This window comes from Populus euphratica, unplaced genomic scaffold (assembly GCF_000495115.2).
Source record: "Populus euphratica unplaced genomic scaffold, PopEup_1.0 scaffold1134.1, whole genome shotgun sequence".
NCBI lineage: Eukaryota > Viridiplantae > Streptophyta > Magnoliopsida > Malpighiales > Salicaceae > Populus > Populus euphratica.
Genome location: NW_011500982.1, coordinates 39,128 through 53,710, shown reverse-complemented (window position 1 = coordinate 53,710; position 14,583 = coordinate 39,128). Strand labels below are relative to the sequence as shown.

The window sequence follows — 14,583 nt, the reverse complement described above, 5'->3', positions numbered from 1 at the left end:
ATAAGTAAAATGAAAATTTGGACCGAAAGCATATTTTTAAATCTAAAATGATTGTAAATGTATCCATTAAAAAGTAAGAGGATAAAAATTAACTTTTCAAGCTAATTTTGAAATTGCCATGTAGTTTTTTACTTTTCCTTTTACTATGATCCTTTTTTTGGAGTCTTGTACTTCATTAATAAACTAGAATCAATTTGCCATTAATTTAGTTGCAAAAGGATTAAATCGCAAGGAGAAAAAGTTCAATAACTAAAATGAAAAGAAGTTTCTTATTCATAGCGATATGTGAAAGGTTACCTAGTAAACACACCAAAATATAGGGATAAACAAAACAATTGAAAAATCAATTAAACTGAAAAAACAAAAAAATAACCAGAAAAACAAACCATGAAAAAAATTAGATTAAACCAAATAGAATTTTTTAAAACCCAACTGGTTCGATTTGTTTTTTTTATAAGTCTAGAATAAAAAAAATTAAACAAAATTAAAAAAATCGAGCCAAATTAAAAAAAACCGAATCAATCTGAAAAAATCAAATTAAACCAAGACTATAGATTTGAATTAATTTTGATTTTTTAAAAACTAATTTAATTATTTTTAATAAAAAATAAACCTGAACTAAAAATAATCACCTTAATAAAAATGACTCCACTTTTTTTTTTTCAATTTAATTTAATTGCTTGTTAATATCTACTCTCCTTACAGTTGGCCTGTATGATACGCACAAAACGGCACATCGCATACCTTGTCCCCTCTACTAAACAACACGTCGTCTAAGAACTCAGCATTAAAATGTTCGTAAAAAAAAAACCAAAAATAAAAATGGAGGACTGCAACCAAAAGTACAGTTGCAGAACAGCAAAAGAAACCCTAGAATGGATAAACGCAATCCTCAATTTCATTAAACCCTACGCTTTCTTAACCAACGCACATGTTACCAATTTCTTCACCCACAAGTTATGGCAATCCATTGATCCTGTCTGGCTCCATTGCTTGCGTAACGAACCTGTCCAAAATCTCCTCCTAATTCCTTGTGGTATAATCCAGGTAACTAAATAATTTTTAGATTATGTATAATTATGCTGTGTTAATTATCTTGTTATGTGAATAGGAGCATTGGCCTGCTTCGCTGAAGGAATTCGTTTTAGATTTGAAGTCTCTCGCGTTTCCTCGCGAGCAAGCGCATATAAACAAGGTAGGTTTGTTTTACTTTTTGTGTACTTGATTTTTTTTATAGTAATAAATAATAATTGCTGATTATTATTATTATTATTATTATTATTATTTATTGCAGCTATTCCCGGGAGTGAATGTGGTTTCGCTTAATACTGTACTTGCACAAGGCATGAATTTCAAGAAAAAACATGAAGTAAGTAGGTGATCGACGCTCGGTTTTGAATTTCTTTCTTTCTTTCTTTCTTTCTTAATTTTTTATGTTATAGTTGCATGTTGTAGAGAATATGTTATCATTTAATTTAATTACTGCGTATTGTTATCTTCATGAGAAAGCAGGTTTATATGGGTAACGGTTTTTTTTTTTTTGAGTAGGTGGAAGTTCTTTCTGCGGTTGTTAGTTCTGTTGCGAATAGTGTGGGAGCTCAAACAATAGTTGATGTTGGTGCTGGCCAGGTTTGCCTCTTTCTTTGATCTATAGATTTGCGTCAACATAAACTGATTGTTAATTTGAATTAATTCTGTGTGGTCTTACTAACTAATAATCTTTTCTTTTCATGTGCTGTGAAAACAAAACTTTGTTGCTATTTACTTGTACAAATTCTACATCTCTGATTGAACTTTTGTTTTAGGGTTATCTTGCCCAAGTTCTTACCTTCCAGTACCAGCATTCTGTAGTTGCTATCGATGCCTGTTCTCATCATGGAACTGTCACGGAGAAACGTGCAGAACGGATCAAGAAGCATTATGCAGCTCAAATGCGGAAAAATTAGTAAATTATGCATATATTCGTACATTTGCTGCAATTTCTTTCTCTTTAAGGAAGTAGTTATCATATTTTAGGAAACCATGGAGAAATTGTTTGAATGGTGTCTGTTGTTAGTTGATGGAAGTTGTTAATATGTGATTGCCTGCTTAAGTGCTTGATGTGACTTCCTTGCTTATTCTATGCCTTGCATGAATTGCTACGTGTTATACCACAAATATATTTCCATTACCATGATCATGTGTCTATTTTTGTTACCAATCCCTTTTGCTTTCTTCTGTTAGTCCAGGAATTGGGATTCCAAATGTGCCGAAGACAATTACATGCCGTGTCATGTCCACTGACATGTTGAAAGCATTGACTAGCATGTCACCACATATTGATAATGTTGAGCGGCCAGGATTGATTGGGCAAGTTGCAGATGATAAGACTTCATTGGTAATTGCTGGGTTACATGCATGTGGCGATCTTTCAGTAACTATGCTGAAGTGAGTGCTTTTTAGCTTTGTAAATTTATCTCTTTCCATTTTGCATGTAATTGAAAATGTTCTTTCAATTCTTAATATACTAGGCAAAGCTACAAATACATGCATATGTATTGAAGATTTGGAACACTAGCTGCTATATTTTACTTCTCCCTGACCATGTGTATTGATATTTGGATTATTTGCTATGTTTCATCAAATTGCTTCATTGTGCTCATTTGCATAAACCATTCTTTTTATTGCTCTGGCCTTTGGCCTCTGTATTCGGTATTGTTGTTTCATCATCCATTGATAATTTTTAAAGTGCACATCTTTATTGGACCAGGACCTTTTTAGAGTGCAAAGATGTTAAAGCAGTTGTTAGCATTGGATGCTGTTATAACATGCTTTCTGAAGGATGTCTTGACATAGCTGGTTCACAATGTGGTTTTCCTGTGAGTTGTGGTGTTAAATCTGCTGGAATATCACTTGGGAAAAGTTCACGTGATCTTGCTTGTCAGGTGCTCAGATATCTTGCTTATCTTAAGTGCGTTAGTTTTATGAAGCAATATCATAGAAAAGTCAAGTACCTATTTCAGCATGGATGCTATTGTCTGAGTAAATATGAATAACTGTTGTTGAGTTCTAATGTCTTCTGTGGTGCTTCTTTCATATCTCCACTGTCTATCTAAAGATGCACTCCATGACCCAGCTTAATTTTGTTTAGAGTGCAGAGAGATGGAGGAGTCTCAAACAAGATGCAGGTCTTCATAATTTTGAGTTGCATGCCTTCCGTGCTGCTTTTCAGATGGTAAGTGATGCTTACAAGCTTCCTATAGTGAGATCAGATTTGCTTTAAAATTGCCTTCTCACCCTATGTTACTGTCAGTATCATTGTTATGCTGTATATGAAAACTTTTATACTTGAAGGTCACCTTAGTTTATTTAATGTTAGATAAATAGATTGTTCTATATTTTTTGCAACATCCATATGCTATTGATACCATTTGTTTCTTCTGAAGGTTCTTTGTAAATTTTATCCTGAAATCATAACATCAAGTCCCTCAATTGGCCGTCAAGGGAAGGCGTTGCGACGCCAACAGCAAAGGAGGATCCTGCAGTCTTCAATTAATTGCAAAGAAAGTAAACATTCATCAGTGCCTGAGACAATTTCTCATATGCATGAACTCTACCTAAATCCACACATGTCAGAATCTAAAACAGGTACATAAGTAATCAATGTATTCTTGAGAGTTATATAGCCTTGACTCTTGAGATTGCAGTTGATTCTCCCCTTCTTTGGTAGTACAGAGAAATTGAAGGAGAGTGGGGATAGAGAAAAAAATATCACTTTGGGAACTCAAGGCATTCTTTGAGTGTATCCCAAACTATTAAAAAGACCCCTTCAATGGAAAAACAGTTCAGCAATGAACAAGATACTGATAATTTTCTATTGGAACGTGTTCTGCAGATGACTTTTCAGGCTCAGCATTGCATTCTCATGAATTATCCTGCAATGGAGGTACCAGATACAATGAAACTGCAGCTGCAAGCAAATATTTGCTATTCAAGAAATTTGCTCAGTCTGGATTATCTCGCCTTGGTCTCAAATCTTTGCAGGAGACACATTTCCATGAAATATGGAAGGAAGCTGAGCCATTTGCTGTATGGTATCCTCAACTTGCTTTTGTGGTGATTCATATATTATATATGAGTATCTCAATGATTCCTTTTCACCTTTAGGGAAAGATGAAGAAGGCATATTTTTAGATGTTCTGTTATAATACTGATTAATACACTAATTCAAAACAGGAGCTTATAGGACCATACTGGTCTCTGCGAGCTGCTTTAGGACCCCTTTTGGAAACTCTTCTTCTGCTTGATAGATTATTGTTCCTCCAAGAGCAAGGCAGTTCTCTGGAAGCAATCATGCTACCTATCTTTGATCCTGCATTATCCCCAAGGAATGTGGCCATAATTGCCAAAAGAATTTGATACAAATTTCAGCTCAAGCAGAGAAATGGTAATAATGACAACTCTTTGTCCTATCCCTACTGATATATCTGCAAATCTGACCAAGGCTTTTCAGTTTGTTTTGGTTCTTAAATAAGATTCTTTCAAGTTATTATGATATATGAAATATGGAGCAATTATAGATCTCACTTGAGTGGGACCATAATGGGGACTAGCCTTAATGGCAAAGCCAATTTTTTTGTATTTTAGTCGAAACATTTAGGTTGATGTCCATGATATTGATGTTTGTTCTTCATACAAAATGCACCTCTAAATTTGATGCACTTTCCCATGTCAGAAAAATGAAAAACATATTTGTGGAAAGGAAAGTGATCATTTTCAGTATGCTACCAATATATTCGGGGTGGCCGTATGGAATCTAGGAGTGCTCATCATGGTACCCATTGATAATTATAAGCCATGATGCCATATACTAATATTTAATAAGAATGATGTGTGGGAGCACATGTTTTACAGACATTCGACTAATATCTGTTGTGATGTTCATAAGTAGTCGCATCATTGTGAAGTATATCGGTATTTGAAATGGTGCATGTGAGTATCGCTATTATTTTTTCACTCTGTTAATTAAGGTTATGTTTCTGTCATTTACTTGTGTGATTCTTGTAGTCCATTCATTGTGAAAGAAGGCATCATGCTTCGTAGAGTTTAAAACAGTGGTCAGAAACCTTCTCTTTGAATGTCTGTCTGTTGTCTGCTCCAAAGATGGTTGCATCCTATTTTTGTTGGTCCTATTTATTTCTTGTGCGTCCAAGAATCCCAATCATGGGACTATATCCAGCTTCTTACAAATCGAATAGTACAACATCATGATTATATCATGTTGTAAGTTTTTCCAGTCCAATGGAAATCCTGAAGACAACACACAAACAAGTGTATACAAGTTTCTGACCACAAGCAGCGCATATGTTCACTGCTTCTGCTACACCTCTTGCTCTTATTGTTTACGTGAAAATCAGATATTGATTTCAATTTCTTTTCTGAATTGAGCATCCATGAAGCGATACTCATGGCATTTAAAGTTTGGCAACGTAATGCAAGCTGTATGTAATTTGATGGATTTTCTTTTTTTGAATCCCTGCATTTCTCATGTCATGTTTTTTTTCTCCTGTGATTTTTGGGTGGGGAGTGGAGAGGAAAGTAACTGAAAGAGAAGATACATGTTTCTTCATGGAACTTCCAAATGGTACGGTGGTGAAGAGTCTTGAAATTGTATTATTTTCACCCTGGTATATGATTAGGCAAACATTCTATTTGAGATCCTTCTTTCTGTGTTTCAACTTGCATAAAAAAACAATTTATGAAGTTGGCTTGAAATTAGTCAGAGAGATCGGTTGATTGGAGGCCTGAAGGGTCCTTAGAAGGACCACTAAATTATTGATTACCAAGTCGGATGCTCTACTCTTAACAGTTCCCTTTAGATGTCTCTGTTAACTGGCTGGGAATGAAATGGACATTTGTTTGCATTCATTTTGTTCCTTATCTTGACCCACTCCAGGAATTCTTGTCATCAAATAGCCGAAGAAATTGAAAAAATTTGTTAACGGAAATGTGGCATCTTTTAGATAGTATTAGTTTGTTTAGCAACTAAGACGACTTCACACGATGTATGTAATCTTCTTATGGATGAAAGCTATTCGTTGCTAATAGAAGTCAATTTTCATCTTTCCAATTTTCCAAGTGCTATATATGAGATCAAATATGTTCAGGTTTGATATTGGAGGACTGCATGTCTTGGAGAAATTCTCTCGAGAGTTGCTATTGATGCGACTGTGTAATTACGGTGACCATGGCTTTGCACGATATGTTTGTTGTATACGTTTAGATTCTATATGCGTATGTTACATGTACTTGGATATACATGATTGAATAGTCATGACTGACCCTAGCATTCCTTGTAGATTCTGAATAGGAATGGGTGGTGGGGCGCGCGCGCGCCTGTGATGATTTGTCGACTAGCTGAAACGCTGAATGTCACATCAGATATCCTTGCTTAAAGAAGCATCAAGTGGAGCCTCCCACTCGTGCTGGGACACGTGTGTTCACATGCTGTGGGTTGAATGGTTTTTGTCATTTTAGACACCTGGTTTGTTCTTGTTCATTTCCATTATTGGGTGGTTAGCAGTGACTGCAGTCGACATGTTGAATTTCAAAGGTACTATTTCTGTCACTGAAACAATCAAACGGTGGGATACAGCAACTAGCAGTCCTCCTTTTGTTCCTTCTCACTGTTGTCGTCAGCATCAAAAACTAGTGAAAGGTGCCGTTACTGGTTAAGTGGCTTGAATCTTGACCTTTGCCGCGGATAAGCTTCATTCGAATTTCGTACTTTAGTGGATTGCTAGCTAGGATCGTGCAACCACGTACTGTTTGAAGCTATAATATCTGGTCAAACCCTTGCTACATTACAAAGAGGGGGTAACTTTTATGTCATTTTCCCCACTTTCTGAACCACTCTTCCACTTACCTGCTCTGTATTTCTACCTTGTCGTGGCAGCGACACTAGGGAGGGGGGGTTGTGGTCCTGGGGCTACTAGAGATTCAAACATGATTCCCCAACGACAAATCACTGCGAAGAAAGGAAAGCTGGGTTGCTTTGTGGGAGGTGCCATCAAAATAAATATCAAGGTGATAGATAATAAACCATGAAGATGAATTTTTTCGTTTCCAAAGCCATTAGAATCGTCCAATATTGCTTTGCCAGTCACTGTATAATGTCAGGCCTCTCTGATTGTTGGGAGATGCCTGAGAGTTGGAGAGAACACGCAATCACACGCACAAAGAGGAAAAGCTTTGCCAGGGTTTGAGAATGTGTTTGCATACCGGTGATGAACTGACTTATTTTCCATCATCATCTACAAAACAAAAATTTTAAGTTCATGGATGAATTACTTCACATCATAGACCAAGTTAATACGCCCGCTTCACTAATAATAATAATAATAATAATAAATACATTTCATGATGGGCTGGGTGGTATTTGGTATAATCGTTTTTTTTCCAAGTATTTCAATTGTATGTAATTATCCTTCGTGTGGTCATATAATATCTGGAGATCCAAGTTTAAATAATCTGCAGTCTAGTTTTTCATAGTATGTACTATGTAGGAAGTGGATTTACTCCCTCCATTACCATTTCAGGCTTGAATCCAATAGGAAAAATCAAGACTTCTCGTAGAAGCGCGTGCAAGACAGGACTGTATCTCTAAATCTTCACGTGTGAAGGCCGCTCCAACAATACTCTGAGCCGCTCCAACAGTACTCTGACTATTAAAACAAAAAAAAAAAAAAGGAGGAGGGCCATACGCTGTGGAGGACTTGGAAAAGGAATTTCTCATGAGTGTATTAATTTAGTTTTGGATAACTGCATAGGGAATTAATTAGTCTCAATAGCAAAAGTTGGCATGAGAATACCCCCCGGTTTTTTTTTTTTAAAAAAAAAAGGAAAGAAGAGGAGGAATTTCTTCGTTGATTTTGCTTTCATTTAGTGGCCGGATTGACCTAGACAGCATGAATTGAAAAATTAATAATCATTTTTATTTTCATGGGTTTTTTTTGCCATGGGAAATCTGTTTGGTCAATCTCCAATAACAAGCAAGATGAACTCAAACTCTTGCAGAATTGAGGAAATAATATGGATTAGAACAAGAGGAGTCTGATGCCAAGGGGAAGAGGAGGCCCCTTGAACAAGGATTAATCGTGGAGTGGTCATCTCCGTCATCATCATATATAATCCTTTTGGCTGGTTGTGGTGCTAACTTTATGATGATAAGCACCATCGAATTCCAAATAGTTAGAAATCAAAGACCATAGACCAAGGACCATCCCCTTCTAGTGTGCTCCCATCAGCAGGTAGTCAGTGATTGGCCTATCTTATGTCATATTATTATTACACCTAAGCATAAATCCTAATCTCCCTTTTTTATGCGGCATCATAATTAAGTTGACTTTACCTCTAATCTTGTTTAATTTGTGCCTTTATATATATATATACAACACTACTTGGCCTTCTTGCCAGAGGAGATCTCATATTCTATCTCCTTACTCTGTTCACATTGTTGCTAGCAATATAAATACAGCCTTCCTGTTACCTTGCCTTATCTGTTGAGAGCAAGAGAAAGATGAGCAACATAAGCTTTGTGGAGGCAAAACTGCCACCAGGGTTTAGGTTTCATCCAAGAGATGAAGAGCTTGTATGTGATTACTTGATGAAGAAGGCTTCTCACTGCGACTCTCTTCTTATGATAGAGGTCGACCTCAACAAGTGTGAGCCTTGGGATATTCCTGGTGAGTCTTAATATATACCTCATCATTACCATCAACATATTTTCATGTATACTTACAATCACTATGCTTTTCACCTTAATCATATATATATATAATTTACTCAATAGAATTTGTTCACAGCCTCACTGCCGCTGAATCATTCGCTTTATATTTTTGATAGTCTATATTTAGATAGCATGCATGACTGTAAACTATGCATATATACATATACATGGACGCCGCAGGCACGCACTGAAAAGAGGTAAATTGTGATGTGAAGAGCACTGGTGATATGATTATCTAAATCACCAGATGAGCACTGGGCTAGCTCTTCCCATGAGTTGTGAAGCCAGCCTACCTTCCTTTTAGGCTTCATCTACCTCTTTTTAATTACTTGTTTAGCTTCCATCAAGGCTTAGACCCCACCAACGGCTACCTCCTAATTATGCTTAAATGAGAGACATGGGACTCTCTCTCTCTCTCTCTCTATGGCCACCGAGGATGGCAACCTATGTTGGCTGTATGTCTGATAATAGTTAGATAAAATCGCCGTGATGTCCTAGCTAGCTACACACAGTTTAGTACTGTCGGACAAATTAAGTTGTAATTCCGGGTTGAGCCTGTTCATGTCGTTTTAGGTGTTTTTTTAAAACTATTTTTTGTAATTCCGGGTTGAGCCTGTTCATGTTGTTTTAGGTGTTTTTTTAAAACTATTTTTTCTGTTTTTAGATGAACTTAACGTGTTAATGTTAAAAAAAATTTAAAATATTTTTAAATGAAAAAACAACTTTAAAAATCAACCTAATCTACCATTCGAAGCACACCACATTATCCCATGCATGCGGAAATGAAAGAGTTGAAATGGTTGTCATGCATGCATCACCATACATTCGCACGCACGTGTGTGCATCATATATTTATTTTTCTTTAGGCAAAATTAATATTAATGGCCACATAGGTCTTTATAATTGTCTTATTCAGAAGGGGAGTTAGGATTGCTTCTCTTTATTACTGGTTATTGGCACCCGTTCAACGGGAGTTCTAAACAATTTTGAATTTTTATTATTTTAAATTATTAATTTTTAAATGTTTTTGAGTTGTTTTGATCCATGGATATGATAAATAAATTTTATAAAATAAAAAAAAATATTATTTTAATATATTTTTAAACAAAAAAAATACTTTAAAAGATAACTATTATCACTATTACAAACATTCCAAACCTGCAGCCTTGATAAAGATCCGTTATAATTTGTTTAAAGTCCGCCTGCGTTGTTGTGCATGTGGTGGGAATAAGTTTTTAAGAACTGGAATACGAATAGCAGTATTTTATATTAGAGCATACATGTCACGCAAGGGATTATTAGAAATAATATTTTGTGGTTTCTTCCACCGTCTTTAGGTGGAAGTCCTTAACCAACTTAGTGGAAGTGTCTTTTAGGAAAGAAAACCACTATTCTCCCAGCAAAGTTTTTAAATTCCCCCCAAAAAAATAAATCATATTCAATGCTCTCCTTTTTCCCCTTAAGAAATTGAAACTCTTGCAATTCGCACTATCCCCGATTATCTAATTTAATTCTGAGAGATAAAGAATGTAATTTAATTAATTATATTTTAGATTTATTTTCTAAAAATTACTAAATTTAAGTTTCATAAATGTTAGAGTTATAAAAACTTATATAATTATTAATTTTAAAGTAAATAGAATTAATTGAAATGTGTTAAGCGGGTTTGAAGACACACACTAATAATAATAATAAAAAAGTTATAAAAGTGATTGAAACAACTAAGCAAAACCCTAAAGTCATGTAATATAATACCTTATTGTACAAACCTAATTATATAATGGCCACTGCACACTTCAGTTCAAAAGGAAAATGGTATTTTAACCTCGTAATTCTTACCAAATCTAATATGGCTTGTCACTGTCATTGAATATTGAAGCCCTCCCTCCCTCTTTTCTGTTTTTCAACATCTATCAATTATTTAGTCAACTCAAATTTATAGATCACGCGTGTCACCTGCGTAAGCAAGGAACCTTTGTTTTTGTCAACTTGTAAATCTTACCTTCAATAATTCTCATTACTAGAGGAAGACATCGACCTCTTAACCACACTATTGTTACTGGATTGCAGTCATCTACCATTTTTTAGCCACATGTTATGAGTCACTTTTCATGCCTTATCTCTTCACCACTAGTATAACACACCTTTGATCGAGTCAGGGCCGCATAAATTCAAAACCCAGTAACCAATATGGCCTTGGATCTTAGAACCGCATGCTTCACCACCCAATTCAATGTTAGATCAGTGATGTTGTATGTCTTAAAAGAAACCTAATGTTTGACCTAACTGATAACCAAAGGCTTGCATTTAAGGCCCGCCCTTGATTATGGTAAACCCATCAAGATTATTTGGTTTGACATGTAGTTGTCTAAGGGGTGCATTATTTCACTTTTCTCTTGCTTTAAGCTGACCTTAATTATCATATGCATTTATATATAATCTTGCTGTTTATTTCAGATAATTGGATAACATGTAAATTTCTTATAGTCTAATTATTTGTATGTGGAGATTTGGTAGAAACAGCATGCGTGGGAGGCAAAGAATGGTACTTTTACAGCCAAAGAGATCGTAAATATGCAACTGGACTAAGAACTAATCGAGCAACAGCATCTGGATATTGGAAGGCCACCGGGAAAGACAGACATATCTTACGTAAAGGAACCCTTGTTGGCATGAGAAAGACCTTGGTGTTCTACCAAGGTAGGGCACCTAAAGGGAAAAAAACCGATTGGGTCATGCATGAGTTTCGGCTTGAAGGGCCACTTGGTCCGCCCAAAACTTCTTCAGAGAAGGTGGATTTAAAATACTCACTCTATGATGAATTCAATGATTTTAAAATTTCTTGGCCTGGTTTCACAAAGTTTCATTCTTAAAATTTTATTACATATATGCATGTTTTTCTTAGGTTTTGCAAGAATCATGATGCCTGCCCCATGTCTTTTATTAACATTTTCTTTTTTCTTTCCGTATGTGAAATCCTGTGACTTCATCTAGTATATATGGTTTTTCTTTTCAAGAAAAAGCCAAATTTGCCATAGGTAATTTACCCTTTAGCTAGTATAATGGTATCTTTCTAGATCCTTTTTTTTTCCCGTGGAAAATAGTATCGGTTTTGTCCATGATCATGTAAAATACTTAGAAATAAAATTAAACAATTCTTTACAAATGTTGGGATGTGAATGAATCTGTTTAGGCAATCAAAACTAAACTCTGCAAGTCTTATGACCAACTATGTCAAGACACGTCAAATTTTACATGGACAAAAGCTTGGAAATAGTTTAATTAATTTGTTGAACTAGTCATGAAATGTATGATAATATAAAATTGCATTAGTAGCTAGCCTAAGATGTGTATTTTATAATCATCTATGCATGCCTCTCTCTCTCTCTCTATGTGTATATATATATATATATATATATAAAATCAGTTGTAATGAATTATATCATGACCAACATCTCTCTCTTTTCTTGGTTCATGCAGGAAGATTGGGTCTTATGTCGAGTGTTCTATAAAAACACTAGAGAAGTTGTGGCCAAACCTAGCATAAGAAGCTGCTATGATGACACAGGCTCTTCATCTTTGCCTGCATTAATGGATTCATACATCACTTTTGACCAAAATCAACCCAATTTAGATGACCACGAGCAAGTGCCCTGCTTCTCCATTTTCTCCCAAATCCAAACCAACCAAAATTTCCCATACATAACTCAAATGGAAGTACCACATTTACCCACAAAGGGTACAAGCCCATTTGGGCAAGTACCTATGAATATTACCACTCCTTCAGACTCTTTTTCTTGTGACACAAAGGTACTAAAAGCTGTTTTGAATCACCTTAACATGATGGAAAGCAATGCCAACATTAAAGGGTCACCAAGTTTAGGAGTAAGTAGTTCAGAAAGCTACTTATCTGATGTGCGCATGCCCAACTTATGGAATCATTATTGATTTTTAGGTCTTAAGTATAGGATTTAAAGAGGGTCTCTCTTCTCCCATTATATATATAAAAAAAAAAAACTTCAGCAACCTTTACAAGACCATATTTTGATGAAAAGCAGTTTCTAGTGATCAGTAATTCACTAGTCTTCCCACATTATATTGTATTGGAATGCATTTTACTTGTGGGAGATGTAATCAACTTTCTTATTGTAGACTATGAAGTTTATAAAGCGACTTGAAATGAACAGTGTAAAACTTTCCTTGATAACTATCTATGGGTATATATATTGGGGTTAAGTATTAATTTCTGGTGTTTTGAATTTAATTTGATTTTTCAGTCTAATTACATAAATTATTCTAAAAACAATTATAATAAAATAACTGGTTGGAAGAGAAGGGTCGAGGAATTATTATCTATACTTTATATTTTGGGATGTGACTACTAGAAAACTTTTGTTGGAGGAATAACATTATTGCCAAGTTTCAAATTTGATTCGTTTCCTTACTAATTCGAGGCAAAAATATACATATGAGCTACGTGTTTACAGGGGACTTCAATCAATTCCTCTAGTATATTTCTTAATTAATATCATATACAATCTTAAAACTTTTCTAGTAGTAAGCAAATTAGTTGGCATACCCTCGTCATATCTACTCTGGAATAAAACAATCCCTCCATCACTTATCTCCATCACTTATGCCTAAATGTAATTATAAATTGGATAACATATATAGATGCATAGAGAATATAGTAACACTTGGAACTTGGGGTGCATTCTCTTCCTACATTTTTCATTTCTTTCTCAAGTTTTGTTGTCTAATATTTCATGGGCGCTAATGGTTTGGTGATACAAAACTCGTAATCATGTGGTCTAACCTATAATGAAATTGAAAATCATCTTAAGAAAACTGAATATCAAGTTTGAAACTCTGACCCAAAAGTAATTTTATATTTAAGAATCAAATATATTGAAAAAAAAAACTTGGATTCAAAAACAACCCTATACCTAAAAACCTAAAGTATATGAATGACGCCACAAAGTTAGTTAATCTTTAATAAGTCGGTGTATAATTTTTTTCCGTGTAAAGAAATATTGTTTCCAACATGCAAAACAAAAGAAAAATCATATTTATTAAAATTATTGTAGCTGCCGAAACTTATAGCTATAAAAATAATATATATTCCCTTCTAAATAATCCTAATGGACCCTTTTGGGTTGCATACCAATATGTCATATCTAATAATTAATTAACACAAGTCTAATACTAAAATAAATCCTAAAACAATGTCTAATAGGCTAAAACAAACCTAATTTAGAATAAAGTCCAAAGCTAATACTATTCAACACTAAAATACATAAACAAAAAATCATAAAACAAAGTCTTACTTGAAATCCTTATGCATGACCGAAACTCCCCTTTTGTTTCCCCTAGAAGCTTTGTCGAAATTTGATGCTTCAAATTAGCTCGGAAACTTTGTTTTTGATTAGTGAAATTTTCTCCCTTAAATTGCCTCTCTTTAGTCTTCTTAAGGGTCTCTTTGGGAGTGTGGTTGTGGTTGCTTTTCAAAATATTTTTCATGCCAAAATGCATCCAAAATGATTTTTTTTATTTTTTAAAAATAATTTTTAAGATCATCGCATCAAAACTATCCAAAACACATAAAAAAAATTAATTTTTAACAAAAAAAATTGAATTTTTAGAGAATGTGGTTTGCACCGCTTCCTAAACAGTCTCGATGTGCTAGAAATCCTATAAAATAAGGAAAAGAACAATAAAAAAATCACAAGTCTCCTTGCCACCACATACATTCAATAATGAATATGGAATCCTTAGAAACTATATATACTAGTTGCTATCATATATGTTTCATTATT

At 34.6% G+C, this 14,583-nt stretch overlaps 2 protein-coding genes across 6 annotated transcripts; both read left to right on the top strand.

Annotated features, from left to right (window-relative positions):
* The first annotated feature begins 765 nt into the window (after positions 1 to 765).
* LOC105116961 (S-adenosyl-L-methionine-dependent methyltransferases superfamily protein) lies at positions 766 to 7,367 on the top strand. 4 transcript variants are annotated; one of them, XR_840646.1, is made up of 13 exons: positions 766 to 1,047; positions 1,112 to 1,195; positions 1,295 to 1,369; positions 1,549 to 1,629; positions 1,806 to 1,945; positions 2,224 to 2,427; positions 2,750 to 2,924; positions 3,131 to 3,214; positions 3,426 to 3,627; positions 3,875 to 4,068; positions 4,216 to 4,426; positions 5,047 to 5,262; positions 6,350 to 7,367. XR_840646.1 is itself a non-coding variant. In XM_011014478.1 (12 exons), the coding sequence occupies exons 1-11, from the start codon at positions 793 to 795 to the stop codon at positions 4,396 to 4,398; spliced, it is 1,677 nt and encodes a 558-aa protein (XP_011012780.1). In that variant the 5' UTR covers positions 766 to 792; the 3' UTR covers positions 4,399 to 4,426; positions 6,350 to 7,367. The 4 variants fall into 4 exon arrangements, 3 of the variants coding, with proteins under 3 accessions (XP_011012780.1, XP_011012779.1, XP_011012782.1); XM_011014478.1 differs by lacking the exon at positions 5,047 to 5,262; XM_011014477.1 differs by lacking the exon at positions 5,047 to 5,262 and having other exon boundaries at positions 6,339 to 7,367.
* A 1,073-nt stretch (positions 7,368 to 8,440) lies between these two features.
* Positions 8,441 to 12,974, top strand: LOC105116962 (NAC domain-containing protein 21/22-like). 2 transcript variants are annotated; one of them, XM_011014481.1, is made up of 3 exons: positions 8,441 to 8,723; positions 11,276 to 11,559; positions 12,248 to 12,974. In XM_011014481.1, the coding sequence occupies exons 1-3, from the start codon at positions 8,558 to 8,560 to the stop codon at positions 12,713 to 12,715; spliced, it is 918 nt and encodes a 305-aa protein (XP_011012783.1). In that variant the 5' UTR covers positions 8,441 to 8,557; the 3' UTR covers positions 12,716 to 12,974. The 2 variants fall into 2 exon arrangements, with proteins under 2 accessions (XP_011012783.1, XP_011012784.1); XM_011014482.1 differs by having other exon boundaries at positions 8,442 to 8,723; positions 11,285 to 11,559.
* Positions 12,975 to 14,583: the final 1,609 nt, after the last annotated feature.

Coding starts and splice junctions, on each gene's coding strand:
- LOC105116961 (XM_011014478.1), top strand. CDS start 793: ATGTTCGTAAAAAAAAAACCAAAAATAAAAATGGAGGACTGCAACCAA. Junction 2,925..3,130: donor CACGTGATCTTGCTTGTCAG/GTGCTCAGATAT, acceptor AATTTTGTTTAG/AGTGCAGAGAGATGGAGGAG. Junction 4,069..4,215: donor AGGAAGCTGAGCCATTTGCT/GTATGGTATCCT, acceptor AATTCAAAACAG/GAGCTTATAGGACCATACTG.
- LOC105116962 (XM_011014481.1), top strand. CDS start 8,558: ATGAGCAACATAAGCTTTGTGGAGGCAAAACTGCCACCAGGGTTTAGG. Junction 8,724..11,275: donor TGAGCCTTGGGATATTCCTG/GTGAGTCTTAAT, acceptor TTGTATGTGGAG/ATTTGGTAGAAACAGCATGC. Junction 11,560..12,247: donor CCAAAACTTCTTCAGAGAAG/GTGGATTTAAAA, acceptor TGGTTCATGCAG/GAAGATTGGGTCTTATGTCG.